At 53.6% G+C, this 27,903-nt stretch overlaps 1 protein-coding gene across 1 annotated transcript; it reads right to left on the bottom strand.

Annotated features, from left to right (window-relative positions):
* Window positions 1-1,201: 1,201 nt before the first annotated feature.
* On the bottom strand, window positions 1,202-27,566 carry VANGL2 (VANGL planar cell polarity protein 2). The gene is made up of 8 exons (XM_070608439.1): window positions 27,158-27,566; window positions 13,197-13,457; window positions 12,922-13,042; window positions 9,819-10,426; window positions 8,887-9,023; window positions 8,247-8,382; window positions 5,815-6,046; window positions 1,202-5,020 (listed from the first exon to the last, which is right to left on the bottom strand). The coding sequence occupies exons 2-8, from the start codon at window positions 13,265-13,267 to the stop codon at window positions 4,760-4,762; spliced, it is 1,566 nt and encodes a 521-aa protein (XP_070464540.1). The 5' UTR covers window positions 13,268-13,457; window positions 27,158-27,566; the 3' UTR covers window positions 1,202-4,759.
* Window positions 27,567-27,903: the final 337 nt, after the last annotated feature.

Here is a 27,903-nt window from a genome sequence, read left to right on the forward strand (position 1 = left end):
TACCACCATGGGTGACCTTGCTGGTATCTGAAATACTGGTGGCATAGCTTTCAGCATCACAGCAACATGCAGCTGCCACAGTATGACAACCGACAGATGGGTTGTAGGGTTCCCTCACCAAGAAACGTTTAACCACTAGACCACCAGGGCTGGCAGCTATACTGTTAGCTTCCTTTAATTCATTGTTCTTTCAATAGTTTTTTTTTATTGAGCGCCAACTACAGGTGAGGAACTCGTATAGATACTGGGAATGTTTAGGTGAACAAAACAGATAAAGCCCCTCCCTTCAAGAAGATTGTGTTATCCCTCTTGATTCTTAAACAAATTCTTTAATTTCTTGAAGGAAGGCTCCCTGAGCTCCTTGGAATTCAGCCAGGGCTCATCTGTGCTCTGCCTGTGAACACACCATGCAGCTTTCATCAGGTTATTTGGTCTGTCACCTCCTGTAGACTGGATCTTCCTCCAGCACAGGAACCTAGTCTCTTGTCTTCGCATCCTCAGAGCCTGGCAAAGTAGGGGGCTGGGGAGAGCAAGGCTAAATCCAGCAAATGAGTCAACTCCATCCAGGAAAGCTGACATTTGCTTATTTGTTTGTCTTTAACCTTAGAAGCCTGTTTTTGTGCTAAGCATTTTGCCCAAAGTCACAGAGAAGCTTGGGTTTGGGTAGAGCTGAGCCAAAGGCCCTGATCTCGTGATGATTCTGGTGCTTGATTACAAGCACAATACCAATGGAACATTTTCATTTTAAATAAATGACTATTGCTAGAGTATTCTTTTGTGCAGAGCCTGAAAGATAAGAGAGATAATGGTAGAAATAAGAAGATACTCAGAAACAAAAGATATGCTTCACGAATTTTTCTTAATGAAATGTGATGAGCTGTCACTGTTGAAATCAGCTATTCCCTGAAATTCCTATGGATCTACCCAGAAAGTAATTTTTCCTTCCTCTTTACCCTGAAAATCACCCTAGGGAACGGCTAAGTGAGTCCTCACATTCCTGCTTCTCTCTTCTCAGAATCAGGGTTCAGAATAAGCAGTTTCCTTTTTCATTCACCCTGAGGAAGGAACAGTGGAGTAACGATGAGCTCACACTGCCCCCTACCAGCCCAGCCACCTCCTAACAAGCAGCACATATCCACTCTTTCCTGACTCTCTTCTGCTCCTCCTCCTGTAAAAAAAGAAAAACAACAGAATGCCCCCACAAAAGTCAAATGTCTTTATTTTATATAAAAAAAATTTTTACAGTTTTAGTTCCTATGTTTAAGAAAAAAAATCCCTAAAATTGCCATAATGTTTAGATCCACTGCAAACTGTAAAAACAAGCTTTTTATATATTAAAAAAAAATTTACATTTTACAATTTTCTACATGCATGCACAAGGTCTCAGCTCTGTAACCCAAAAAAAAAGAAAAAAAAAATCTAGATCCAACAGTGGAAAATTCTACACTTACAATCTCACTTGGAGGGACTCAAAAAGCCCCTTCCTTTCGCACATAGAAGACATCACAACAATCACACACCAGACTGAATCCATCAGCAGACGCTGCCCCGTGGGGAGAGCAGAGGAAACAGATGACAGACAGATGGACAGACATGACGGAGGGGCGAGGGAGCTCGTCCAGGCCCAAGAGAGAAAGAGAGAAGCACAAACTCTAGGAAATGGATATTTCAGATGAGAGGGTTCCAGGATCCCAACATCTCAACACAGGTACTGTATCAGGGTTTACAACAGGAATACTGGGATGGGATGGGGAAGGAAAAACTAAGGGCTGAAATGGACGGGGATGGGGGAAAAAAAATGAGAGACTGAAAGAAAATACAGTCACAGGCACATAACGATGTTTTGATCAACAATGGACCACATAAATGACGGTAGTCTCATAAGATTAGTACCATATAGCCTAGGTGCATAGGAGGCTATACCATCTAGGTTTGTGTAAGTACATACCTAATGGCGCATTTCTCAGAACGTATCCCTGTCATTAAGCAACACATGACTGTAAACGAGAATAAACAGAGAGCATGAAGAGTAGTTTAAGAGAAAGGGACCAATGGGGATGGTGGCAGAGAGGCGAGGTAGGTGAAGGACTGAGGCACAGCGTCCTGGTGTGGAGGGAAGGACAAGCGGTCCAAGGCGATGAAAAGAAAGGCCTAGGAGGTATGGCAGGGACGAACTAGGATGCCATGTAGTTATAGAAAAAAGAACCCTAGAGAGACCCACCCACAGCATCCCCTACGGTGGTATGGGGGATCAGTGGGGACAATAGGTGGGCACACCCCCACAAGGGAAGAATGAGGAAATCCCGCACGTGATGGGACAGGCCTAGTGGAGGACACAGCTCAGAGGGACTGAGTCAGCTGCACACCCCACAGCAGTTCACAGCATGAAGACAACTTCCCATATAGGAGAAGCAAAAGACAAACACAGCCATACACTTGACGATCCATCCTGACATTTTAAAAAATAATAATAATAATAATCAAAGAAGACAAAGATACCACAGTTCTGACGCAAAGGACCAAAACACTACCATTCTCAGTCACAGCCCTTAGTGCTTAGAGAGAGAGTTTGGGGGGAAAGAATTTCTTTTTGTCTTAAAAAAAAGGAATGAAAAAATCACAGTGATTAAAAACATGGCAGGTTCTTAAAATAAACACTCCCCCGTCCCTAACCTAGGGCAGCAACTAAGATCCGAAATACTTTCCCTCTCCCCGCCCCAATTCGTTCCTCAAACCACACCACGCCCCACTCCTGCCCACAAAGGCAATCACCCCAATCACCATCCAGGCCCTCTTCTCCAGGATAGTGAGGTATTTAGAAACGTGACCCTGAAGGGACTCCTCTGAAACCAGGTCTTTGAAGAGAAGAAAAGATACCTTCCCGGGACCCCAGGACAGGATGTATTTCACTCAGGCCTATCCAAAACCCACAGCCCCAGCCCAAGGCTGATCTCCAGGTCCTGCCTAAGTCAGCCCCACAACCCACCCCTGTGGGACAAGGTAAACACTGGCTGAAGAGCCCTTCTCTAGTAAGTGGTGGGTGGACAGATGTGCTTTTTCAGAAAGGACAGAAGGAAAAACCCCAACCACTAGGCTCCATCATGCCCAGGCTGCCACTATACAGACAGGACGCCTCCCTGGTAAGAGATCAATGGAGATCATATCTCAGGGGGCACGCCACAAGGCAAGAGCCAGTGAATTTTTCAGGAGAAAGATCGGCCTACAAAGCGGCATTGTGAATTGTTTAGAGGACTGGGCCAGAGGCAAGCTCCAGCCCAGCCAGCAGAACCATCCTCCACGTGGATCCTGGCTGGAGGTATATGGGTGTTTCCCAGTTCTATTCCCCTTGGTTAAAATTACATAATTTAAAGGTGTCTGATTAAAAGGCTCAAATTTACAATGAAAATATGTATTAGAGGGTCAGCAAATTTTGCTCAAAATGAGACTTAAACTCTTGAGAATTCATATCGGGTGCAAAGACTACAGAAGCTAAATAGGTGAGGGGCTAAGTACCCACAAAAGGCAGCGATCCTGGTCCCTCACCTGGTACAGAGGGAGACCAGAGCCCAGAGAGCCAGGCAGGGAATGAAGACGAGGGGATCCTGGCCAGCCAAGGAAAAGAGACCCCTGAGGCAAAGAAGTGGACTTAAGGCAGGGGATGAGGAGGAGCTGCTGGCTCCCCCCCAAAAAGAGATGAGGCAACAGGTCTCCGGAGCTGAGAGAAGAGACAGCGGGACTGGGGGTGGCTGCTGAAAGAAAGAAAAACGTTTGTCTAAGACAACAATAGAGGTTAGGTCAGGGTCTGCAAGCCACTAAATCTGTACAGGAGTCTACATGCCATCCTTCACTGGGAAGGGAAACCTCCCCCACCAAGGCGGGAATGAAGGTGTGGGCAGGTTCAGAGGGTAGGGGTCAGTGATGTTCACAGGGGTCTCTCCTGCCCTTCCCTCAGAGGCTGCCTAGGAAGACCCAGTGGCAGAAAGGTACTGTCCCTGAAGGCCCAGGAAAAGTGGTCAGAGAGGGTTTCCGCCTCAGTTTGCCTGCAGTCACATGAGACCATACAAATAGAAACAGAGAGATGTCAGGCTTAAAGGATGGGATCTTCCCTTGCTCTGAATTTATGAGGATGGGGAAAGGAGGCTCTAACAGCTGGAAACAAATAACCCTAGCAGAGAGACCCATGACTCTGGGACTGTGTGGGAGGACACAGGAGTGCTGTCCCAGAACTCAGGGTTTGTTACAGGTAGGGTGAGTGGGCAAAAGGGGCGGATTCACCCGCTGTCTGGAGGCCGCGGCAAGCTGCTGCGCTGGAGGAGTTTGGCACCGTGGCTCTCTGGAGTCACATCTGTGCCTCCCAGAGACAGCCAGTCGGGGGCCATTGGAGAGAACTGCTACAAGAACTAGGGTTCGTGAGTGGGGGCTCAGGAGGGCCCTGTGCCCTTTCAGAAGGACTGTCACCAGGGCAAAAAGGGAGAGAGGCACTGATTCCTGCAGGACCTGGAGTGATTACAAAAGTGAGGGGGTTCCAGGAAAAAGAGAGGGAACTTCTCAGGTACTATTGATGGCAGGACAGTCTCTCCCGGTTCCCGTGGGGTCAATAAGGAAGAGGGGAGGAGTCAGGGAGGGGGATAAGTTAATTCAAGTAAAAAAACCAAGAGCAAGAGGAAGAAGGGCGGCAGGAATGTGGCCTGGGAGCCAAGCTCCCACCCACCACCCTCAGGAGCCCCCCGCGTCTCCCACTGCCCCTGCTGTTGCACAGTCACACCGAGGTCTCGGACTGCAGCCTCATGACAAACTTGTGCGACTTGGGATCCACAAATTCCTCAGAGAGTTTGAAGAAGGGGACCTTCTTGGTGCTGACCACCAGGCTGAAGTCCTGGCGTTTTAAGAGGAAAACGATGCCATCCTTGAGCCCGTTGGTCACCGGCTCCTCGCTCACCAGTGTCCACTGTTTGGCCAGCCAGCGTTCCTTGTGGTACTGGATGGTGGGTCCGGCTGCCAGGTATCGCTCCAGGAAGGCCTGGGGAGGGGAGAAGGGGCTGTGTAGGCATCTCTCCCACCCACGTGCCATCCTTCATCCTCCAGGGGCACCACTTCCAAAGACAACCAAGATGTCTGCATACGATCTTAGAATGTCAGAGCAGGAAGGGGCCTGAGATCATCTGCCTCCAACACTTGTTTTATAAATGAGGAAGCGAGAGCCCCCAGAGGTGAGGTGGCTCAGCAGGGCTGGGACTGGAGCACAGCTCTCCTGACCCCTCATCCTCTGCTCTTCCTCCTGCGCCATGCGGTGACCGGGGCAAGCCCCCCTCTTTCTTCCTTCCTCTCCATACAGCTTACACGGTTGGCGCAGAGCGGGTCTGCACCAGCAGAAAGCTAGAGGAGTCATGGTTCAAGTGCAACATCTTCAGTCCTTCAGTCACCAAGGATGGCTCAGGGGAAGCAATTCTAGGAAGCTGGTGATAGAGTTGAGGGAGGGTAATGGCTCGAAAAGAGCACAGAGCAAAGAACACCTGGTGGAGGTGAAGGGGGTAAAAGGTGGGGCTTGGGATCTGGAAATTCTAGAGATGAGAAATAGGTCTCAGCCATTCCCAAAATAGTCCTGAAGCTCCCCGTTCTCCACACCACCTAAGAACATGCAGAGATGGGGTGGATGGGTTAGGGATGAGAGAAGAGACTACAGGGAATTGGAGAGGAGACAGAGGGATGGATGGAGGGTAAGGACAGAAGTAAGAGAATTTGGGAGAAGGAAGGTGAAAAGAAGGGGCCAGACCTGGGGAAAGAGGAAGGATGCTAGGAGCAGAGCGAGCCTACCTTGGGCGTCATGTCATGCGTGATGCAGAATTCAAGGTGCTGCAGGATGCTCTCCATGGTGTGGTAAGGCTGCTGCTTGGTGGTCCGGAGGTACTTCTGCATGGCCCGGGCCATGGATGCGAAGATGGCCTGGGCTGCCTCCCGGGGGTCCATTACCTCCCTGGGGTTCTTCTGCTCCTCCTCCTGCAGCCGCTTAATGTGAGTGAAGGCCTCCTCCACCGCCACCACAAGCCTGCAGGACAGGAGAGGTCTGGACTAGGCACCCACTTCTCCTCTCCCCCTGGCTCTGGCCCTCCAGCAGCCTGAGTGAGGTCAGGCCTTTGTGCTCTCCCCAAAGCAATACAAACCCATCTGGAGCCAATGGCTGGGCTTTGGGGGCTGTGTGCATGTGTCTGCTCACACGTGCATGTGTGAGTGTGCATGTGTGTGGTTGGAGGGGGGGCACCTTTCCCCCACTAGGGACAGGAAACAGCTGTAGAGCTCGGTGAGCCAAGTCCAGGGACTCACAGAGAACAATCCAGCGTCAAACCCAGAGAGACAACTAGGAACTGTGCTATGGGAAAGACAAGCACTACGTCAAACCCTAGGAAAAGCCTTCTGAAATAAGACCCCCAAATCACACTTCACCAGGTGGACAGTTAATAGATATAACTACATGAAATGACAGATTTCTACTCAACCCTGACAGCATGGGCAACATTAACTAACATCTGTTGGGGGAAGGGAGGAATATGCAAAGAATCTGCTACAAATCAAGAAGAAAAAGGCAAGAACACTATAGAAAAATGGGCAAAGGAGGTGAACACACAATTCACAAGAGGCCTGAAAGGCTGAAAAATATATGAAGTCGTCACTTGCTAGTAATTAGAGAGAGAAATAAAATGTTAATAAGATACTACTTATCCATCAAAATGGGAAAAATTGGGAAGGTGACTATACTCCAAATACTGGTTAGGACGGTAGGAGCACTCTATGAACTACTATGCAGTGGTAAGATGTAACACGCTGGATTGGGACAGACAACATGGGCGAACCTCAAAAACATAAGAGTTAAGGAAGAAGCAGGAAAAAGCAGCCAGTTCATGTTAAAAGCACAGAGACACACAAACCAACACCACATCTGGAAACCCAGGAACCTGGGAACTTCGAGGAGCTTAGGATGGGATTCTGGGCTAAGTAAATGTGTGGATCTGCGTATGTCTACAGTTTCTCTGTTTATTCTTTTGCTCTCCCCCCGGCCCTCGAGTGTCTCGGCAAAGTTCCTTTTGAAAAGATTCTTTTGTCTCAGGTGAACCAAGGGACTCCCAGTTACAATCAAGGTATGGGGGAAGGAAAAGGTCCCCTATGGGCCAAGAATGGTGGTGATAGCACAGGAGATCCAAAGACCCTTCGGTAGGGCAGAAGGTAAAGGGGGTCGGGGACATCTCTGGTTTCCTTCCCATCAGGAAGTTGGCTCATCATTTCTGAGACCACTGGAGACATGCTAGAATGTCACAGAAATGGGGTCGTGATCTCTGATCTACTGCAGGAGGCGCCAGCCTCGTATAAGAACAGAGAGGGCTGCCTTCCTCCCTGGAAGCCCAGAGATGGTGTGGGAGGAGGGGCAGAGGGCAGGGTGGATGGTCGAGTCCCAAGGCCCTCTCCTCCCCCTCCGTGGAAATCCCGACAGACCAAGGTGGGACGTGGCAGCAGTAGTCACCAAGAAAGATTCTTCGGGCAGGACTGAAGTTCGCATAATAATGTGAACGGGAAAAAGGAAGGCGTGAGAACAGCATTTAAGAATTTACCAAAATATGGGCACTAGAACCTCATTTTCTGCAGGTAAAATTGTACCATCTGCTGAGCAAGCCTCACAGATCTACTGGTAGGACGTCCACCTCCACCAGACTTCCATCCCCTGGTCATTCAATAATCAGTACCTTTTGAAGATACAATTAAAGTGCCAAGTCAGTTGACTTTAAAATAAGGAGATTATCCAGGCAGGCCTCATCTCATCACATGAGTCCTCTAAAAGCAGTTTTCTCCGGCTGGTGGCAGAAGTCAGAGAGACCTGCTCCTGCTGGCCTCAAGGAAAAAGCGAACTGCCGTGTGTGAACTGCCAGTGGGACCAGGTGACAAGGAACTGATTCTGCCAACAACCAGTGAGCTTGGATGGAAGTCACCTTGATTTCTCCCCATTAGACCTGGAGGGTCTAGCTCCAACCTGCGCCCAACCCACAGGACTGTGAGATAATAGACATGTGTTGTCCTATAGCACTGAGTTTATGCTCATCTTTACAGTAGCAACAGAAAACAAATGCACACCCCCACCCATATCATCACTGCTCGTCTACTGCCAGCAGTTACAGAAGCCCATGGGCCTTGCTCTCCCCAGCCTATCCACACCCAACAGCACCCCCGCCAGGCACACCCCTCCTCCCCCAGGGACCCACCTGGCCCTCCGCTTGCGCACCCTCCGCTCGTGCTCAGCCTCCTCGTAGTAGTACTCGTTGTGGCTGTTGTCCCGCCTCCGAGCCGCTGCTGCAATCACAGCCCGTGACTGGCCCGTGGAGTTGTTGGTGCTGTTTTCTGCACAGGAGCAGGAGAGAGACGGGATGGTCACTTCGGGGCATGGCCTCGCTTCCCACTCCAGGAAGTCTGGAGACAGCAACCTGACATGAGCAGAGGAAGCTGTGCCCACCCCGCAACAATACCTCCCATTCCCAACCCTCCTGGCCGTTTCTGGGGGAGGCCCAAAGGAAAGCAACAAGGAGGACACCAGAGTGCAGGAGTCCCGCAGATGGTCCACCCAGTGCAGGAGGCTCTGGAGCTCACAGAGCCAAGGGCTTAGGACCAGGGATGCTGACACAGAGAAGCCAGATTGGGGGACACAACATAGCATAAAGGGAGAGCAAGTAGAATCAGCAGCTAAGACCAGCCACCTGGAGTCAAGGAAAATGACAGAACAGAAGGGGCTGGGACATGGGCTGGGGAAAGGAGAAAGCGAGGGAAGGAGGGTGAGAAACAGGGAGGGGGTAACTTGGAGTCCTGCTTGGGAAGACACCAGGAGGGTGGAGGAGCAGGGCCGCTCACCCTCTCCGAGGGAATACACCTTGAAGCCAGACACTTTCTTGGCCAGGACGGACTTGGGCAGGTTGAGGAGGGCAGGGTTGTAGACAGGGAAGTCATGGTAATACTTCTCCAGGATCCACACTGCCACGCGCTGGATGCTGTGGGGGAGACGGCAGGAGGGGGAGGGAGAAGGGACAGACAAGGGGCGCAGGGGAAGGGACACATCAGGGCAGGTTGGCAGGGCAGGAAAGGACACAGGACGGGGACAAGCTGCTTCCAAGTACCCTGGCTCAGGGCCTGAGCTCTACTTACCAGGCTCCCAAGCCTTCCCCAGGGCTGGGCCTGCTAATGCTTCCCTGCCTTGCTGAAGCCCAGGGGAAAAGGGCACTGGGCCTGGGTCCCCAGCCGAGGGTCACCGCATCCCCTCCAGCATCCCCCCAAGATTCCCCAGAGGACCAGGAGGAGTTACTGATACTCTCTGTGGCCTGGGGGGTGGGGCATCCTGCCCACAAGTTTAGAGGGACTGAAGAACTCTCCCCATTATCTCTTCCTCTAGGGGTCCCTCCTCTGGCCACTTCATCTCAGTGACCACTCACTGAGTGCTCACAGAGGCTGTGCCTCAAAGAAAGAGCTGGAAAAGTGATTCCAAAAAGCACCTGTTCACATCCTTCTCCTCTTTGGTCCGTCGCTCTCTAAGATCCGGCTCTCTAACTGTCTCATCATCTGTTCACTCCTAACTCATAACTCCCACCTCATCTTGCCCCAGGATCCTACGCACACCCTCCCATCAAGTAGCAAATGCTGCTGAAAACCTGCTCTGTGCAAAGTACTCGACTCCTTCCTACACAGCCCTCCTAGCCCGTTACCTCCAGGTTCAGCATCCAGCCCTCCTGCCCAGCAGTGCCCCCAGCCTCCTCCCCAAGCCCGTTCAGCCTGCTCACACGCACTCATACCTGAGATGACCGACGTTGTAGAAGCGGCTGGCCCCATCGGTGGAGCGCACGACCTTGAGCGTGAACTGAGGCTGCAGCTGGCGCAGCTCCAGCAGGACCACGGCCAGGTAGTGCACGAAGAGCAGGGCATCCACCAGCGACACGGCAAACTGCACCACGCCCTGGTAGCTGCGCTCCCGGGCATCCAGGATGCGCACGCCATAGAAGAGCCAGTAGGAGACGACAAGCAGGAAGACGAGCACCATGAGCAGGGCGCGCAGCACGAAGACGCGGGGCAGGGAGGCCTTGGGCCGGCGGAAGAACAGGGCCCAGCTGCCCAGCAGCAGGATGAGCAGCTTGAAGGCCACAGAGATGAAGAGGCCCTCACAGGCTGTCCCGCATGGCTCCAGCTCCTCCCGCCACAGCAGTGGGGGCAGCAGCAGGAAAGCCAGCGGCGTGAGGAAAGACAGCAACGCCAGCGTGGCCCCCGCCGCCACCCCCAGGTGACGGGAGCAGTCCAGCGGGACACTGTCCTCCATGTCCTTGGCGATGCGCGTGAGGTCATCGTGGGAGATGCTGTGCTCTGAGGTGCCCGTGACTACCGTTGTCGTCTCCCCCCAATTGTCATCCTACAGCAGGAGGGGCCACAGCAGTGAGGGGAAAGGATATGACGAGGAGGAGGGGAAACAAGAGAAAGGACGAGGGAAGACAGAAAGGAAAGCATGGGAGAGGGGAGGAGAAGAGGGGGTAATCAACAAACATGCAGCCATCAAAATATCCCTGAGCTCCACTGTGTCCCCAAGCCTGGCATCTGCAGGGACGGGACGTCTGAGACCTGGGCCATGGGGAGTTTCACACCAGTCAGCAAAACAGGAAAAAAAATGCATGTGCACAGAGAACCCTCAGGGCAGAGGGCACAAGATAGATGCCAAGGGAGCTGCTCAGGCAGTGACTGGGATCTGAGGTCGGACTTGCCAGGCAAAGCAGGCAGGCTTCCAGGGAACACAAGCTGACCCTTACGGGCAGGGGACATGAAGAAGAGACTGAATCAGGGGTTCCCGGCCACAGCCAGGAATTAGAATCACCTAGGGCACTTGGAAAATAATACCAATGCCCAGATCCCACCCAAGAAAGTGTCAACCTTCTTTTAAAAAAAAGCTCCCCAGAGGATTCCAATGTTCCTCCAAAATTGAGAATCACTGAACTAAATGATCTCTAAGGCCTGGCTATGTAACCTGTAATCTATGGACCAGCAGTGTGGACATCACCTGGGAGTTTGTTAGAAATGCAGAATTGCAGACCCCACCCCACATCTACTAATCTAGAATCTGCATTTTAACAAGATCCCCAAGAATTGCTCAAACATTAGAATTCTAGAAGTACTGCCCTAAGCTCCTTCCAGCTTTCAGAACATCCCATGATTTCAGTAGAAGCTAGAAGGGGAGCACCCTGGGGCAGGAATGATGTGAGCTGAAGCCCCCAGAGGACTATGAGAGAGGGGGATCCGTGAGCAGGAGCTGAGCAAGGCAGGTGAGGCCGAGAACAGCCAGGTGGAGCTTGAGCAGGCCACCTGCAATGCCACTCTAGCAGCAAGCGTCTATCCTCCAGGCACCGAGAGCCACTCAAGGCTTCTGATTAAGGGAGTGACCTGACAAAAGCAGGGTGGGGAAGAGAGGAGGACACCAGGAGGAAGGGAGGGCGACAGGGTAAATGATTAGCGCAGGGTGTGCAAGATATGGTGCAGGCTTAGTGCCACTCTAGGCTGGCTCTGCTTGGCCATCTAAATGCTCACAGCTCAGGGGCTGCCTGTTCCTAGAGGCAAGAGGGTGGACAGGCTGAGGTCCCCAGGTGGCCTTCACAGTGTGGTCCATTCAAGCTGTTTCTCTGCAGAGGCTGGAGGCCATCCCACAGAGGAGTCCCCAAACCACCAGTGGCTGTCAGTGCCCACACCCTTAATTCCTGAACAGCCTGGGGATATGGAGTCACATTCTGACACCCAGGGATTTAGGCTACAGGATGAAGACATGGGATGGAGAGTGTAGGAGACTGCCTGGCAGGGTGAGAGTTGAGGAATCTCCTCTCCCAAGGACGAGAGAAGAGTCTGATCTGTAGAAAGTGGATGCGCTGACTGCCTTCAGCTCAAGAAACTGGGTCTGCTCCTCACCCTAGTGTGACCCCCAGACATACTGCCTACCCTCTCTAAGGATCAATGGCTTGGGAACTCCTCCCCTACAACAGGTGAGCTGATCTCAGAGTCACTTCAAGAACTCAGGAGGCCAGGTCTCAGGGAGAAGACGGGGTTGGGAAAGAGGGAGAAAGAACATTTCCCTCAGGTATCAACCTGCACCCCAAACCCAGAAATGCCCAAGGTCAGTCACCGAGATTTCTTGTGAGGAAAAAGGTGCTGGGAGTCACCAGCCTCCTAAGATGCTCCCAAGAAGAAAGAACAGGAGGAATGAGACATGGGCAACCTCAGAGTCATCTCAAATCCTGCCTCTGCCCTATTCCAGGACTGTTCTTCCTACCGACCTCCCTGCCAGATGAACAGAGCAGGCCACAGAGGTTAGAGCAAGAGCAACCTGCTCACTCATGTCCTGGGAAACGCTCTTCCGGCACCCCTAACCCCCCAGCCTCACCCCTTCCTCTGCTTTTTCCTTCTATTCCTTCCTCACCTCCTTTCCCTAAGATCTAGACAATGCTATCCTACAGGCCCACACCAGAGGGCGCTGGAGTGCCCTTAAGGCTCAAGGGAAACTCAGGGCTCCCACACCGCCAGGCCCCACTCACCACAGCCCTCCTACTCCAGATTCCCAGCAGGCTAACTGGCTGGCATCTGCCCAGAGGAAGCAGGCAATTCCCATTACACAGCCCAGGTCGCCCACACCTCTCTGGAGATGAGGAAGTGGCTGCTGCTTCCAAAAGGATCTCTCCTGAAATTCCCTGAAATCTACTGAAACAGGGTCCACCCTTGGGACACTAAACAGAAGGAAGTATGACACGAAATGCCCTCCCTGATGTGGCCTCTCTCCGAAAACACCAGGTTTCCAGGCCCTTCCCCTCTCTGATGGACCTCCAACTTCAAGCTGGAAACACCTGGCCTGGATCTCATCTCTCTCATGCTCACCCGCTCGTCCCCTCGCGTGGACTCGTTGTCCAGCAGGGGCTCCCCAGGAGCCTGGATTGTCACCGACTTGTCCCCACGGCTCCCATCTCGGCTCTTAGAGCGGTGTCGGTCCCGGCGGTCTCTGCAGCAGGAGGCCGGGGAACAGGCACAAAAGGTCAAAGGGAAGACCTGGGTCTTCTCAGCAGCCACGCTCACCCCACCACCCCTGCTCTGCCCACCTCTCAAGGGCCCCCAACCCCCCTCCGCCACCTGTGTCACCTCCACTGCTCGCCCACCTGTGCTTGCGGGAGCTGCGGGAGTGGCCCGACTTGTAGGAATAGCCCGAGTACTGAGACTCGGTGTCCATGGCGTCTGAACGCCGCGCCTTGTAGCGCTCCAGGGCCACAGGCTGGGGCCTTTTGGGGGGCCCCACAGCCACCTCCTTCAGCACCGGCTTCTTCAGGCCAAGGGGCACCTTCAGGAAATCAACCGTCACCCTGAGGGACTCTATTTTGCTGGACGGGTGGGCTTGTCTCAGAGAAAATCAAGCGACGCTCCTGAGGAGAGGAAGCAGCTGGTTAGGGGTGGCTGGGGCTCCCCGTGGGGTCAGGGCAGAGGAAGACCATCCCCAAACAGCAGCCACAGGAAGCTTAGCCACAGGAAGCTAGCCACCGCCCAAGAATATTCCACCCAGGTTCCTGCTCTAGCCAACAGGCCCAGTTCCTCCTGCCCTGTCTCGTAGAAAGAGCAGCCCCAGACTGTGCCAAGGATTCAGGGTGCAGGGAAGATGGCCAGCAAAGGCCACGCAGAATGACCCAACCCTGGACCCCCTGGAGGGGAGAACCAGGGCAATGCTTTCTTATTCTCAACCTGGAAAACTAAGGCTTGGAGAAGGCAGGTTCTGGCCAGGCAAACAGGCTGGACCACGGGAGACCTCAGAGAGCAGAAAGAAGCTAGCTTCTGTCCAGAGGCTACCCCGGGCCTCTCCTTCTCCCTCCACACATCTTCCCCCCACTCACAACTTCTGAGTGTACCCACAGGGGGCTGCCTATGGCTGTTTCTCTTGGGACCATCTCCCCAGCATCTACATCAAATACACCCATAGTTACTGGCCAGGTTGGGTTAGCTGCTCCCCTTGAGGCTGTGTGTGTGTGTGTGTGTATGCATGCACAATAAGAGGCGGGGGTGAGGGATGGAAACTATGGATAATGTGGTGGGGGTGGGAGGAGAAGGCAAGTAGAAACCATTTTCCAAAAGCCTAATGTCCTGAAATAGGCAAGGTCACAAGTTTATCTGGCTATTCACAGACTGAGGGGCAGAATCTTTCTTCCAGAATTTCACCTTCTAATTCTGCAGAGGAGAATGACCTCTCCTTCTTCCCTCTTCCCTAACTCTCACCCAAATCCTGCACATTCTGCAGAGCCCAGCCCCACCGCCTCACGGAAGCCCCCCACCTACTCTAGCACCCAATGCTATACCTTCCCCTCTGACCCCGACCCCACCAGTAATCATCACCACACACTGAGCACTTATTTCCGATCTTCACTCACTGAGTCATCAACTCCTTCCTCGGCACCTTCTATGAGCCACGTACTCTGCTAGGCCCTGAGCAGACAGCGGTGAGACAGACCCTGAGTTTACAGTCTAACAGGGCAGATGCACACTGAACAAGTAAACAGGTGAGTATTAATGGCGAACTGCAGGAGTGAAGGAAGGAGAAGAACACGACGCTATGAGAGACACTACGGGGGGCAGGGGCTACTTGAAACTAGATGGTTCTGGAAAGTCTGAGAAAATGACACCCAAGCCTGAAGGAAGAGCAGGAGATAACTAGGGAGAGTGGAGGGGAAAGCTTGTGGAGCAGAGAATGACACAGGGGAAGGCCAAAGGCAGCAGAGAGCTCGGTGTATTTAAAGAACCAAAAAAGGCCAGTGGAGCCAGAGCAGAGGAGGGGAGGGGGTGTGGGAGGTGAAGCTGAAGAGGCAGCCAGGGGCCAGGTTATTGCAAGGTCCCGGGGGCCAGCGAAGAGGCTAGCTTTTATTCTGAGGGTAATGGGAAGGCTGCAGAGGATTTCAACTATGCAGATATGGATTGGCAAGAGGGGAAAGCAGAAACAGGGAGATGAGTCAGGAGATGACTGCAATCTGAAGGCTCGGATGGGGCAGAGGAGGCGAGAAGCAGCCCAGTTTGAGACCTGTTGGTGGTAGGAGCAACAGGATCTAAGGAGGACCGGCTGAGGGGGAGGGGACCGTCAAGATCTCAGGCTTGAGCAAGAGAGTGGATGGGAGTGCCATTATAAGGTAGGGAAGCCTGGGAGGAAGCCAGCTTGGGGAGGAAGCCAATGAGTTCAGCGTCCAGCGTGCTGAGTTCACAGCCGTGAGACAGGCCCTTGAGCAGGCAGCTGGGGGTCAGAGGAGCTGGGCTCAGAAGAGAGCCTGAGCTGGAGAAATGGACAGTGTGCAAGGTCAAGGGAATGGATGGGATCACCTAGGGAGAGAATTAAATAAGGGGTCCCGGAGAACCCCAACATGTAAAAGGAGCAGGCAAAAGGGCCGAGGAGGTGAGGCTGGAGGAGTAGGAAGGCCAGAAGAGCGGGCTCTCGGGCAGCCAAAAACTCAAGAGTGTTTCAAGGTGGGAAGAAAATCAGCAGGTCAAGTGCTGCCAAGATGTCAATTATGTTCAGAACTAAAATGGGTTTGCTTTGTGTAGTTGTTATCTTTTCTCCAGCTAAACTAAACCATCAGCAACTTGAGGATAAGAAATACGACTGATACATATTTGTATCTATCACCCGCCCGTGGGCGCACAGCAAGTAACTGAGCCCCACCTAGTAAATGAGCACACCTCTCTGACTCTCAGGAAACCACGACGACTGCTGGGAGATGAAATCGATGCTAAATCCACTCATTTATCCACCTAACAGTGATTTGGAGGCACTCCATGGCCTAGTGATGTTTGTCAATATCCCCATGTCAAGATAAGTGTGTGACAGAGACACACTTAGTGTGATGGAGACATAATACCTTAACCCAACACTAAACCTTCCTCAAACCCTTTGCCATACACAGGGCCCTTGTTCATCACCCTGTCTGCAAATCACACAGTGGGCTCCTCCGCCCTGTCTCCTGAGAACTCATCCTACTGGTTTAGTCCTCAGTACAGTTTACACATCTCACCTGAATCTCTCTTGCTGTGGTTCAGCCTATTCTTTCTAGTTCTAAAAACTGAATTTCACAGGCAGGTTCAAAGACAGCAAGTGGGTTAAAGAGTGAGGGGGGTGGAGAAGTAAAGAGGAAAAGGACTGCCATGGGTTGAGGTCTAGACAGAGACACCAGAACTCAGACTCTCCGCAGCCTGCATACTTATATCTGCCAGAACCAACAGCAAAAAGAGCCTGTGGTTTGCACCCAAGGATCAGGGTTCAAAACCTAACTCTCCCACTGACTCACTGTGCAACCACAGGCAAGTTACTTAACTTCTCTGCGCTTTGTAGCCTGGTAGGGTCATCGGGAAAATAGGGAAAATAATGATACATACTTCATGGGGTTGCTGTGAGGATCATGGGTGTGAAAGAAGTGCTTTCATAAACGGCTCAGCTAGTAATTAGTTAAGCAATTAATAGGCTCTGGCTCCAGGATCACTCATGCTCCAATCCCCAGACACTTCCTCTGAGACTTGGGAAAGAGCTAGTATAAATAAATCCTGCTGTTCCTATGACTAAATTAAGAAGTCACACTCATTCACATACACACACACACACACACACACACGCACATGCACTCCAGACCAGACCACCACTTCAAACACACCCAGGAGGGAAGCTGATGCCATTGTTTCTCCTACAGATAAATTTTAAGCCAGACAAGGGTGCCAGTCCCCTCCCAACCCTTTGTTCTGAGCTGTTCAGCCTAGAGCCCCCTACCTTCTTCCCTGCTGCTTAGCAAAGACCCACGGACCTTCGCTGTTCCCCTGGACTGCTTCTCCCACCACGACCAGCGCAACTCAGAGTGCCCGCAAAGCGCCACAGCATGCTCCTCCCTCCATGCCCTACCAAACAGAGGGGCCAAATATGAATCCAATTTCTGAGACCCTTGCCTGCTATCCCTTCAAGTACCCCAGGGAACGAATCCAAGCATGGGCAAGGCTCGGGGGAGGGATGGGAGGTAAGCAAGGAGAAGGGCAGAAGTTCCCTTGTTGAATCGGTCTCGGCAATCAGGGGTTTGGAGGGTCTCCCAGGTGGGCAGCGTTCCCAGGGAAGAGAGTGGGGGAGGGGAATCAGTGGATGAGATCAACAAGTGGAAATGTCAGAGGCATGACGAGACGGGGAGGGAAGTCCGGACTCGGTGCAGGGCAGGGAGTGCCCTGGTTTGGGGGGTGGGACGCTGTAAATGGAACACGTCCCATTACTTTTCACCTTGCCCCCACCGTCTAAGACACACAAACACACTCACTCAGTCCCCTGCTCAAACTAAGCATGGATTATCTGGGGTTAAAAGGAGGCCAGAGAGGAGAGAGGGAGAGAAGAGAGAGCCCGTCACAAAAAGGAGACCCTTCTCCCCTCCAAAGGCCTTTCAGAAATAAAATTAATGGAATGTGTCTCAGTATCATCCCAAGGGGATTGGGGGGAGGGTTGGGGGGGGAATGTGGGGGCTTTTGTCCCGGCTGCCCAGCTTCTACCACATTGATCACCATGGCAACCAAAGCCCCCTGTTGCCTAGGTGATGGCAGCCAGGTCCTGGAACCCATACCCGACATCCAAAGCGAGGGAGGTTATAGAGGTGGGGGGGTTAGGGACAGAGGGGGAGAGAATGGGGTTTCTCCTCTGGCGGCCCCAGCTTTTGTCTGAGCTCTGGGATCGGGTTTCTTCAGGAAACAATCGGAGGCCTCTGGAAAAAATACACTCAGAACCTGGCAACAGGCAGAAGGAGCAAAGCCCTGGGGTGGTATGGGAGGTATGGGCGGAGGGAGATTGGTGTTGGCCAAAATGCAGACCAAGCCTGGACCCTTTCCCGCTGCCCCACTCAGAGGACCAGCTCAGGTAAATAAGGCCTTGGACACAGATGCAGGCATCCCCATGTGAGGCGTGTGCTGGGACCGATGACCGGAGGGCAGGTGGCTGTGGTCACCACCTCCTTCTCCCACTGCTCTAGCCCAGGGCCACTCCTCCGCCCAGTCCAGCTCCCTCAGGCCTGGGGTGGGGAAATGAAGCAGGGCAGAGATGAGGACAGAGCTGGAGGGAAGCGCTGGGGAAGCCAGGGTGACTCTGCCAGAGAAGAAAAGGTGGGGAGGGGACAAGACACAAACATACACCTAGAAAGGACATCTATCGCCCTCATCTCTACTGAGAACAGGGCTAAAAGTACCGGAGCAGCAGAAAGCACTGGGTTGGATTTTAGCAAGGACTTCTAGCCAGAGCGGGAAGAGGACAAGAAGCCAAAAGGTCTCCTCTCATGGGCAGAGCTCTGATAGCACCATTTTTTAAACAAATGGCCTTCCCCTCCACAGTCTGGGACGAGGGAGGGTGCTCCCACCTGGACGCAGGGGAATGGGCATGATCGCCTCTTCAGTGCCCTCTTGCAGAGGAGTCTGCGGACCTTTGCCCATTAAAGGTCTCTGATTCCTACACAAGAGCCAGGGTCTTACTGCACGTGCCCTGTACCCCCTTTTCCACTACAACCCACGAGAGAATGCGGACATGTGGGCGCCCCCAGGCCCATGACTCCCTAAGTTTCACCTACCACAATGCTCTAGTATATCAATGTGAGTCCCACCCAAAGTGCTAGATGCCCACCTTTCTGGGTGGCCCCAGGAGTCCCACTTCCCCACCCGGTATGCAAGGAGCTAGAAGTCTATGCAGAGAGACAGAGCACCTTGCCAAGTCATTCAAAGTCATAACTGTCCCTCTTCAGACTCTTGGTTTTTCCTCTTTGCCATGCTACTCCCTAAGTTACACCGATGTGCTCAATCCAGGGCCCCCTGTCAGACACGGGTGGGGGCGGGAGGTGTCCAGTGTGGGGAGGAAACACAGAACCTAACGTGGCTCCCACAGGGGAGAGGGGAGTGCTAGAACTTCTCACTGTGCCCACATCATTCCCCGACCTCCCCTTCTCCCACCCTCCAGGGGGAGACAGTGGATGGATCCACCCAAGTCTCAGCAGGTTCCAGCACTATGCTCAAAGAAGCCTTGAAGGTGCAGCCCCAAGTTTTACAGATAAAAAGGTGGGGCCCCGAGGAAGAAGGTGGCTCGCCCACGGTCACTAGACCTGAGGCAGCTCTGTCTTGGCCTGCATTGCGAGAAAGACCTTACTAACACTGTGACTTTGAGGTGTGCTCCTCCCAGAGGGAGACCAGGCTCCTCCATGAGTCCTTCTGGGTCTTAGAATAGCCAAGACTACAAGGTCAGGACAGGAGAGCGTGTACTGACTCCTGTCCTACCCCCTCTTCTCACCAGTGACAAAGGAACAGACCCAACAGAGCTAAGCCAAGCCAGTAGAGACCAAAGAGCCCCTTCCCCTCAAAGGGTGCTTTTGGCCCCGCCCACCCACCACTCCTGACTGAGGATCCTGATGCTCCTTCATTCATTCCCGTCTAGCCTTGCACCTCAGACAAGCCACCCATCCCAGGAGGCCCATGCTGGGTTTTCCCTACCACAAAAAGAACTAAGGCACAGAATGGGCCAGGACCAGCCCCAGGCCTGGACCAAGAATGGGATGGAGATTTTGTTCCCACCCTCATTTCTGTACCCTGAAAAACGCCCGGTGTCCTTGGGTGACAGGGCTGTCCAGGAGGCCAGAGAGAATGGCTGGATCTCAGGGTATGTGGGTAGGAAAAGCTGGACCAGCGAGCCCAGGAGCTGGCACCAAGTGCCCCACCCCCGCCCTGCTAACCCAGCACTCTCCCAGGACAGCCCCAGACATGAGCTCACCATCCTTAAAGCCCCAGGGCAGGGGGCAGGATCCTTCTCCTCACGGGGCTGCGTGGCAGGGGAGGGGCATGCTTGGGTCACTCAGGCGCCTCTGCCTCCAGAGCAGCTGCTCACCACCAGACCCCAGAGCAAGGAGCACCACAGGGGAGGCCCCACAGCCTGGGCTCCTGGCCAGGACACCTGAGCTGGCATTCTAACTGAAAAGGAGCTGGGGAAGCCAGGGCCAGGCCCCTCTCCACCTCCTTCCTTAATTTCCCTCCATCTAAGGCAGAGGTGAGGCTGGGTACCCTCATGATCCACAGACACACTTAAACACAGACCCCCACACACGTACACCCACACTCGTATTCCCCCGCTGAAACCTGGAATGGCTCCTGCCTGCCCCACCCAGCTCCACCCACCCTGGCCAGGCAGGTTCTGTAGAGACCTGCTCTGCTTTCTCTCGGGCACCCCCACCCCCACCCCAGTTCTCAGAAATTCCCTGCTCCCCAACACATCATGCACAAGCACACACACGCGTGTGCGTGCACCCGCACATACACCATAGCACCTCCTTCCCTAGCCTCCCCCAGACCCATTCCCAGTCAGTCTGGAAGGGAACGCCAGGCAGGGGGAACGAGTGTGCATAGAAAGAGTGAGTAATCCCTTTGGCATCTGTCCCAGGTGGGGGCCAGAGGGGAGACAGGATGCTAAGCTGGTGAGAAGGTAACCAGGACTTCTAGATGCCTGGATGCTCTGTTTAATTTTCACCAATGGGAAGGCCCACAATTCCCACCCACCAGGCTCTAAGCTTCTTCCTCCCTCAGCTGGGGCAAAGGACTGGCCCCTACCTGCCCACCAGGTAAGCTGTGCAAGAGCCAAGAAGGAAAACAGGCACGTCGAGTTGTCCTCAGGGACAGAAGAAGGTGGACAAGGAGTGTTGACCACAGGCCAACTTCCTGTGCCCTCCACATTCCCACTCTCAAGGAAAACAAAAATGCCTCCTTCTCTGCATAGTCTACTATCCCAGGTAGGCCCCAAAAGTCCCTTCCCCAAGAGACCATCAAAGCCTGCTCACATAGCCCCTGCCTCGGAGAGGAGGTGGAGAGCAGCTACATGGGAAAGGCGAGGCAGCCAACCTTACGTTTGCATATGGATGGGGAGAAGTGTGAGCAGGGACACTGGCAACTAAGGCTGGTTTGTATGGGAAAAGCAGTAGTGGGCCTAAAGGTGTGAGACACAGTGTGACTGGGGGTGCAGGGGGCAGGCCTGGGTTTCTCCATTCTGAAAACCTTCTCTTCATGCCTCAGCCCAGGGCCCAGATCTGGCCCATCAGCCAGTTCTTATCTGGGAAAACTGAGCCAGTTGAAAGGTCCAAGTACCAACCGACATCCACCATCTTGACAAACCCACCACCTGAGGTTTTCACCCTTTCTGAGAAGTCTCAACATCCCGCATCCCTTATATCCACCACTTCCATTCCTGGAGTAAAGCAGGTGACAAAATAAGTGTTTCTGATCACACCTGGTTGTTTTTTAAGTCACTGCATTCACACGTATGGCTCAGCACCTATTCCTGTCCAACCTCTACTTACCCTAAAAAGCCAGAGCCTCCTCCCCAGATACACACAAACACACTCTCTCCTCTGGCCAGGGTGGGGGAGCCAGGAACTCTCTGGGGGATATTGTTAGGGGATGTGCTGGAAAACTCTACAGACAATGAGGGCCAGGCCCCTCCCAATCACAAACAAGAGCTCCCATGTGTGAAGCGACCCAGCAGAGAGGAAGAGCCCAACCCCAGAGAGGCTCTGCCCACACGGTGGCCCTGCCCCAGGCTGGTGACAAGGTGCTCCTCTTGAGAGACCTCGTTCCTCCAGGAGACTCCACCTGGCCCCCTCGCTCAGGGGTAGACTTCTCTACTCCTCAGGCTGACATCTGGACCCATGTCCACTTTTCAAGAGATGAGAGAATTATTCAGGTTCAAGATTAAAGGCAATAATGAGCAAAATAAGACCTAACTGGAATGCGAGTAGGGAAAGGCAAAAAGAGCACTTTGGGAAATGGAAGAGCCAAGAGACAGACCCGGCACAGCCTCCTGGGAGCAGTGTAATCTTAGATGAGTCACACACCTTCTCTAAACCTCAGTTTTCGTATTTATAAAATGGGAATAATAGTGCCCACTTCAGAAGGTTAAGAGTTTTCAACTAAATAACGTATACAGACTATCGCAGTCAGGCACAGAATAGATGCTCAATAAATGTTAGTTCCCACCTCACTCTCCTTTAGAGGGTGCACAGCCAATCCCCTCCACTTCCTGTTCCCACAGCCTCACTGTGAGAAGACTCCACCCAGAGTAAGATGGAATCACCTTTGGCTATGGTGTTGGCGCCAGCCCCCAAATGATGCCCCTCTCTATCTTAAACCACACCCCAGCACTGGCTGAGAGAGCAGGCTCTTCCCACTCTCTGCTTCTCTCCTCAGGGGCTCCTGGGTCCCCTGCCTCTCTCTTCCCCTCCCTCCTTCCATATTACAGTGGGGCAAGGCCTGGGCTCCATTCACCTCCCACTCTCCCTTAGGTGCTAGACCCAGCTGTGTGTGAAATGGCAGGGGAAGGGGGCCCCAAGCCTCCCACCCCACCCCAGCCCCCAGCTTCCTCCCACTCTCCCCTCTCACTGCCCCACCCTGATTACCAGGATATCCTCAGCTCTGCTGATTCCAAGCCCGCTTCTCCCAAACCCGTTCCCAGCTGTCATCTCTGTAATTACCAGCCTCGCCAAGGGCATCAGACAAGCATAGCAACACCTCATTTCCAAAGGGCTCCACCATACAAGGGCTCCTACTCTGTACCAAGCAGGGCGGAGGAAAGGGATGGAAAGAGTCTCCCTGACCCACCTCATTTCTCTCCAGAACACAAGAGAGGGTGACAGAGGGCTGCCCACATCAGACCACCAAGAGGCAGGATAGGGAAGGGAGGACTGCTGGGGGACAAGCGTGAGCAGGATTTACTCTCGGGCCCTTCCTTCACCTCTGCTACCAAAATCTCCCCAGGAACAAGGCTACCCACCAGGAGAGGGTGAGAGGGGAAATTTCAGGTCAATTCAGAGACAGGGGAAGTTGACGCCCAGTAAAACAGGAAGATGGGTACCCACAGGGAGGAGAAAAATGCATACAGGAGGGAGCTGCCCAGGGAAGAGGAGGAAAGAGCAAGTTTATAAGAAGTCCTATCCCCGACCCAGAGCCTGTGAAGGGGCAATAACACCCCAGGCTCTCCTCTCCCTAATACCTCCATCCTCACCAGCCGCACAGGACAGAGAAACTGAGGCCAAATCCCCACTTTCTATTTCAAGATCCAATAATACTAAGCTGCAGGGGTTCACCAATATCCCCTGATCCTTCTCTCTCAGGCTCAGCTTCTACCTGCGGAGCCCGCCTCCATCCCTTTCCAGTCTGCCTAACTCATCCTTTAAATCCAGCTAAGGTTGATCCACACAGCGGAATATGATTCAGCCGCGAACAGCAATGAAGTTCTGATAAACACTACAACTTGGATGAACCTTGAAAACGTTATGCTAAGTGAAGGAAGCCAGACACGAAAGGTCACACATTGCATAATCCCATTTATATGAAATATCCAGAATAGGTAAATCCATAGAGACAGAACACAGAAGGGTGATTGCCAGGGGCTGGGGGGTGGCGAATGGGGAGCAACTGCTTAATGGGTACAGGTTTCCTTTCGGGGTGGTCAAAATGTTTTTAGATAGAGGTCGTGGCTGCACAGCACTGCAAATGTACCAAATGCCACTGTTCGCTTTAAAATGGTTAATTTATGCTATGTGAATTTCATTTCAATTAAAAAAAAGAAATCCAGCCAAGGGCACTTCTCCAGGTACCTTCCCTGACACCCACCCCAGGGCCGAGCACTCCCGTTCCATGCTCCAGTGGCCTCCTGAACACACTTCCATAGGGCACACACCGGGCTACAGCGAATCGATGTGTCTATACCCATCTCCCCTGTGAAAGCCCATCTTATTCACCCTCAATCCCCCGTGCTTCACACAGGGCCTGGCAAACAGTAGGCAGTGCCCAGCATAGTGTGCCAGAAGAGGAGCAGAACCAAAGCCTAGCTCTTCTCCCCAACCCAGAACTCTCTCCCGTAACAATCACCGATCACAACCAGAAGCACACCAGCTACCATTTACTGACGGCTCTCATGTGCCCAGAACCGTGTGAAGTGCTCTCTGGATATTATTTCATTTAATCCTCATAAACTGAGGAGGGAGAGCCTATTATTAACTCCATTTTACAGGTGAGGCTTCAAAAAGTTATGTATGTTCTCTGAGGTCACAGAACTAGGAAGGGGCAAAACCAGAATTTAAGAGCAAACTGAAACCCAGGGAGCAAGGCTGCTGAGAGGACTTGGGGCTCCTTGAGGAAGGCCCAGGCTGGGGTTGGAGGACGGTGTCTGAAGATATCTAAGAGGCTGAGGAATGGAGTTTAAGAACCTGCCCAACATCACACCACAATTAAGTACTAGTTCCAACCAACTCTGACGGACTCTTCCCTTTGGGCCTCACAGTGTGGGGAGCTGCTGAGGGAGGAATAAGCAAAGAAGACTGGATCCCCAAAACAGAGGGGCTGAGGGCAGTCCTGGATCTCTTCCCCCCAAAGCTTCTGCTGGCCAAGTTCACACCCCCTGTAACTGGAAGGACCTCTTGGAAACCAGATGAGCAGATAAAAATCTATCCTGCTCTAGGGCCAGGGTAAAGGGCCCTTCCTCAGACCTCGAAGGAGCAGGGGGGCACACCAGAGAGGTGTGCCTGGGGGAATCAGAGGAAAGAGAAGGCAGGAGCAGGACAATGGGGGAGGAGGGGCCAATGTGGCCACTAGTTCCAGTCTGGAAGTACTTTCAGAGATGGCACTTCCTATTGTCTGACCACAGCTCCTCCTCCTTGGAAGAGCACCCCCACCAGCATGTCATGCATGTAGAGAGAGTACACAGAGCAAGCAAGGTACCCCAGAAGCCAGAGCACAATGTCCTAGAGGCAAGTGCCTCGCTCACCCTAGCAACCCGACCCATCAGACAGATGTCAGGTTGTAGGGAATCATGCTTTTTTCTTTAAGCCCATTCTTTACTCAGCCCCAATCCCTTGTCCCAACATTTTCTAACTCCCACTACTGTTTTCCCGAGGGCCTTAGGAAAGGTGGGGAGTCCTGAGGTCTAAAGAGGGAACATTCTAATTGCACATGCCCATCAGAGACTCTAACATTCCAATTCCAATTACTCAGAGACCCTAATGGGCATGTGCAATCACAGCCTCAGCTCCAAAAACGGGGTGTCTCCATCCAAACCCTGCCAGCAAGAGGAAAATGGCTGAGAGAGTGAAATGGGCAAACAGTGCGTGCATCCTAAAGAAGGGGATGGCCAGTACCTTTTCTTCACCCAAAAGGGAAAGAACAAGAGAGAGGAGAGGGAAAGGAGGTAGCTGCTGCTTCCCTGGGGAGAGAGATCCACTTCCGCATTATCGTGATCATGAGAATAGCTGCGATGGGTGCCTGCCCCTTCCCCAGCACATGGACCTGTGCCCTCTGGCAAGCTCAGCCCCTAATCCTCACCCTCAGATCTGGCTCAGAGACCACAGCTCCATCCCAAACAGGCTTCTCACCAGGGAAAAGGGAAACTCCGTGATAAATCACACAGATATACTTCCAGAAACTCCTGGAGAAACACCCTCCACTGCCCTCCCCAGAGCTCCCATGCCACCTTCTCAACCCCACGGACAGGGAAGTCAAGTTGTTCCACACCGGGTCTCATCCATCCAGGATGAGAGTTAGTGGGCTCTGAAGCAGCAAACTCCAAGACATCTTTCCAAGAGAACTGTGGCCTGAGGGGGCTGAACTTGGGTCAGGAGGCCAAGAATGTAGCCTCTTCACCTACTAGAATCCAACTTATGCTGGGGAAGGAAGAAGTCCCTCTTCTGCTTCTCCCTGACTCCTCCAAGCTCCCAGATTCCTCTAGGACTACAACCAGAACCCCTGTTGCCTATTTCCCACAACACACACCCTTTTCTACAAAAACCCACCTCTCCAAACAGACACCTCATGAGATGGCCCACTCACTCCCACCCATAGGTCTCAGATACTTAAGGCACTACCCTCAAACCCAGGCAGGGCCATCCAAGAAGCCTCAGAATCCTCCAGACAGCCCTCCCTTTGGGATCTCTGCCAGGAAAATCTGCCTGCAGGGGCAAGAGGCAGTACCCTCAACACACACTCAAAAACAACACTCCACCTGAGGCAGGCACACAGACTGGTACTTATCCATCAACACAGGTTACACACAAGAGAACACAGATTCACTCACACCTCCTCCCAGTACACAGGTGCACACACACCTATCCAGGTATGCCCCCATTCTGCTCTTACACACTCACCTTCCTCAGTACCTATACACCTCTTTCCCATAAACCCTCCCCAGTTCACACGCATAGACACACCCCCCCTCCCTAGAGTATACGCATAAATACATATCCAAACACACAGCAGATACATGGTCAGCTGCTCCCTGGGTGGACATACACTCAGGCACAGAAAAACACCTACACCTCCAAACCCAGGGCCCACCTGCAGAAACACGCAGCACGTCAAGACACACACACACAAAAACAAAGAATCATGCACACACTGATCCTCCACCAATCCTTTAAAACTCACCAATGCGGAGCCCACAGCCCCCCAAATGGGTAAATATGAGTGGGGAGAGGGATGTCGGCGCCTGTCCCCTGGGCCCCATACACAGCGCTTGAGTCTCCGGCCGCCAGCTCCATCCTCGAGAGCTGCACACACACCCCCTCTACTCTCCTCGGCCAGCTCCCCAGACTCCACATCACACCCTGAACGCATACCTGCACCGTCCCTCCCCACACTCCTGAGGTGTGTATGCACCCCTAAACACCCTCGTCCTCCAAAACCTCCACACTCTGATCCTACCACTGCCTCTCCCCCCACCTCCAACACATACTCCCAGTCTCCGGATTCAACCGGCTCCCCCGGGATCATTAAGGCCCCTGCCCGGCCCGGGGCCCAGGAAAGTCCCCGGCTCTCCAGGCCCGGGCTCCGCCCCCTCCCCACGCACCCCTTCCCCTCCCCAAAGTTGGAGGGGGCACTCGGCTGTGCAGTGGGGGAACGGACCGGAAAGGGGTGGCCCCGAGCCCCTTCCCCCATAAGCCACTCCGCTCGCTCCGGGGCCGGGCACCCCCTGGCCCCTTGCATGATTGTCCTCCTTTTCTGTTTCTTTTTTTCTTTCTTTTTTTTTTTTTTGCAAACTTTGCCCGCGCCCCCTCGGCCCGACACTCACCCGCCGCTGCGAACTGCCCGGTGGGCTCGGCAGGCGCCCGACTCGGCCCGGCGCCTTTGTATCCGCAGCGCTCCGGGTCGCTCCGAACTCCGCGCTCCCGGACGGGCAGCGCGGACGATGGGGGGGTGTTGAGGGGGGCTCCTGAGTCTGGTCACCCCCTCTCCGTCCCAGACCGCTGCCTCTTCCCCCTCAAGGCCCCGGGGGCAGGGGGCCGGGGGGAATGGGGGGCGCTTAGGCTCCCATGGCGGGACCAAGGATCAAGGAATCAGGGATCAGGAATCAGATCGGGAGCCGGCGGCGGAGGGGGGAGGGGGTGGAGGGGGAGGGGACGAGAGCGGAGGGGGTGCAGGGGGCGGGGGAGCGCGCGCTCCCGGGTGCCGCCTCCCGGCTGTTCCCGCACTGGCTGCCCCTCCCGCCGCCGCGTCCATTGTCTGCGGCCCCGCTCTTCCCAGAGTCGCCGCTCCCCCAGCCTTTGGACTCCCGACACCCGGCGGCCCTCCCCGATCCTGGGAATCGCCGGCTGGGCTGCGACCCCGGCCCCGAAAGGTGGCTAAGGGATGCCTCGATTTCTGGCCTTGGCCCAGCCTGCAGCCCCTCCGGGGACTGTTTTTCTCGAGCCCCCCTGTCGGAGACCGAGGCCCCAGACCCCTGGGGATGGCCGTATTCAATCTTTAGGGCCACATACCCGGCTATACGAAATCCAGTGGAATCTGGGACGTGGAAAAATTGATTCTTTCCCCCTAGGG

Source organism: Equus przewalskii, unplaced genomic scaffold (assembly GCF_037783145.1).
Source record: "Equus przewalskii isolate Varuska unplaced genomic scaffold, EquPr2 ChrUn-6, whole genome shotgun sequence".
Lineage (NCBI taxonomy): Eukaryota > Metazoa > Chordata > Mammalia > Perissodactyla > Equidae > Equus > Equus przewalskii.

What these genes read in the sequence shown, in the direction of transcription:
- VANGL2 (XM_070608439.1), bottom strand. Translation starts at nt 13,267, where the DNA reads ATGGACACCGAGTCTCAGTACTCGGGCTATTCCTACAAGTCGGGCCAC. An exon ending in TACAACGTCGGTCATCTCAG is followed by an intron (nt 9,024 to 9,818) that starts GTATGAGTGCGT and finishes TCTCCCCCACAG; the next exon opens with CATCCAGCGCGTGGCAGTGT. An exon ending in CGCATGACATGACGCCCAAG is followed by an intron (nt 5,021 to 5,814) that starts GTAGGCTCGCTC and finishes TCCCCTCCCCAG; the next exon opens with GCCTTCCTGGAGCGATACCT.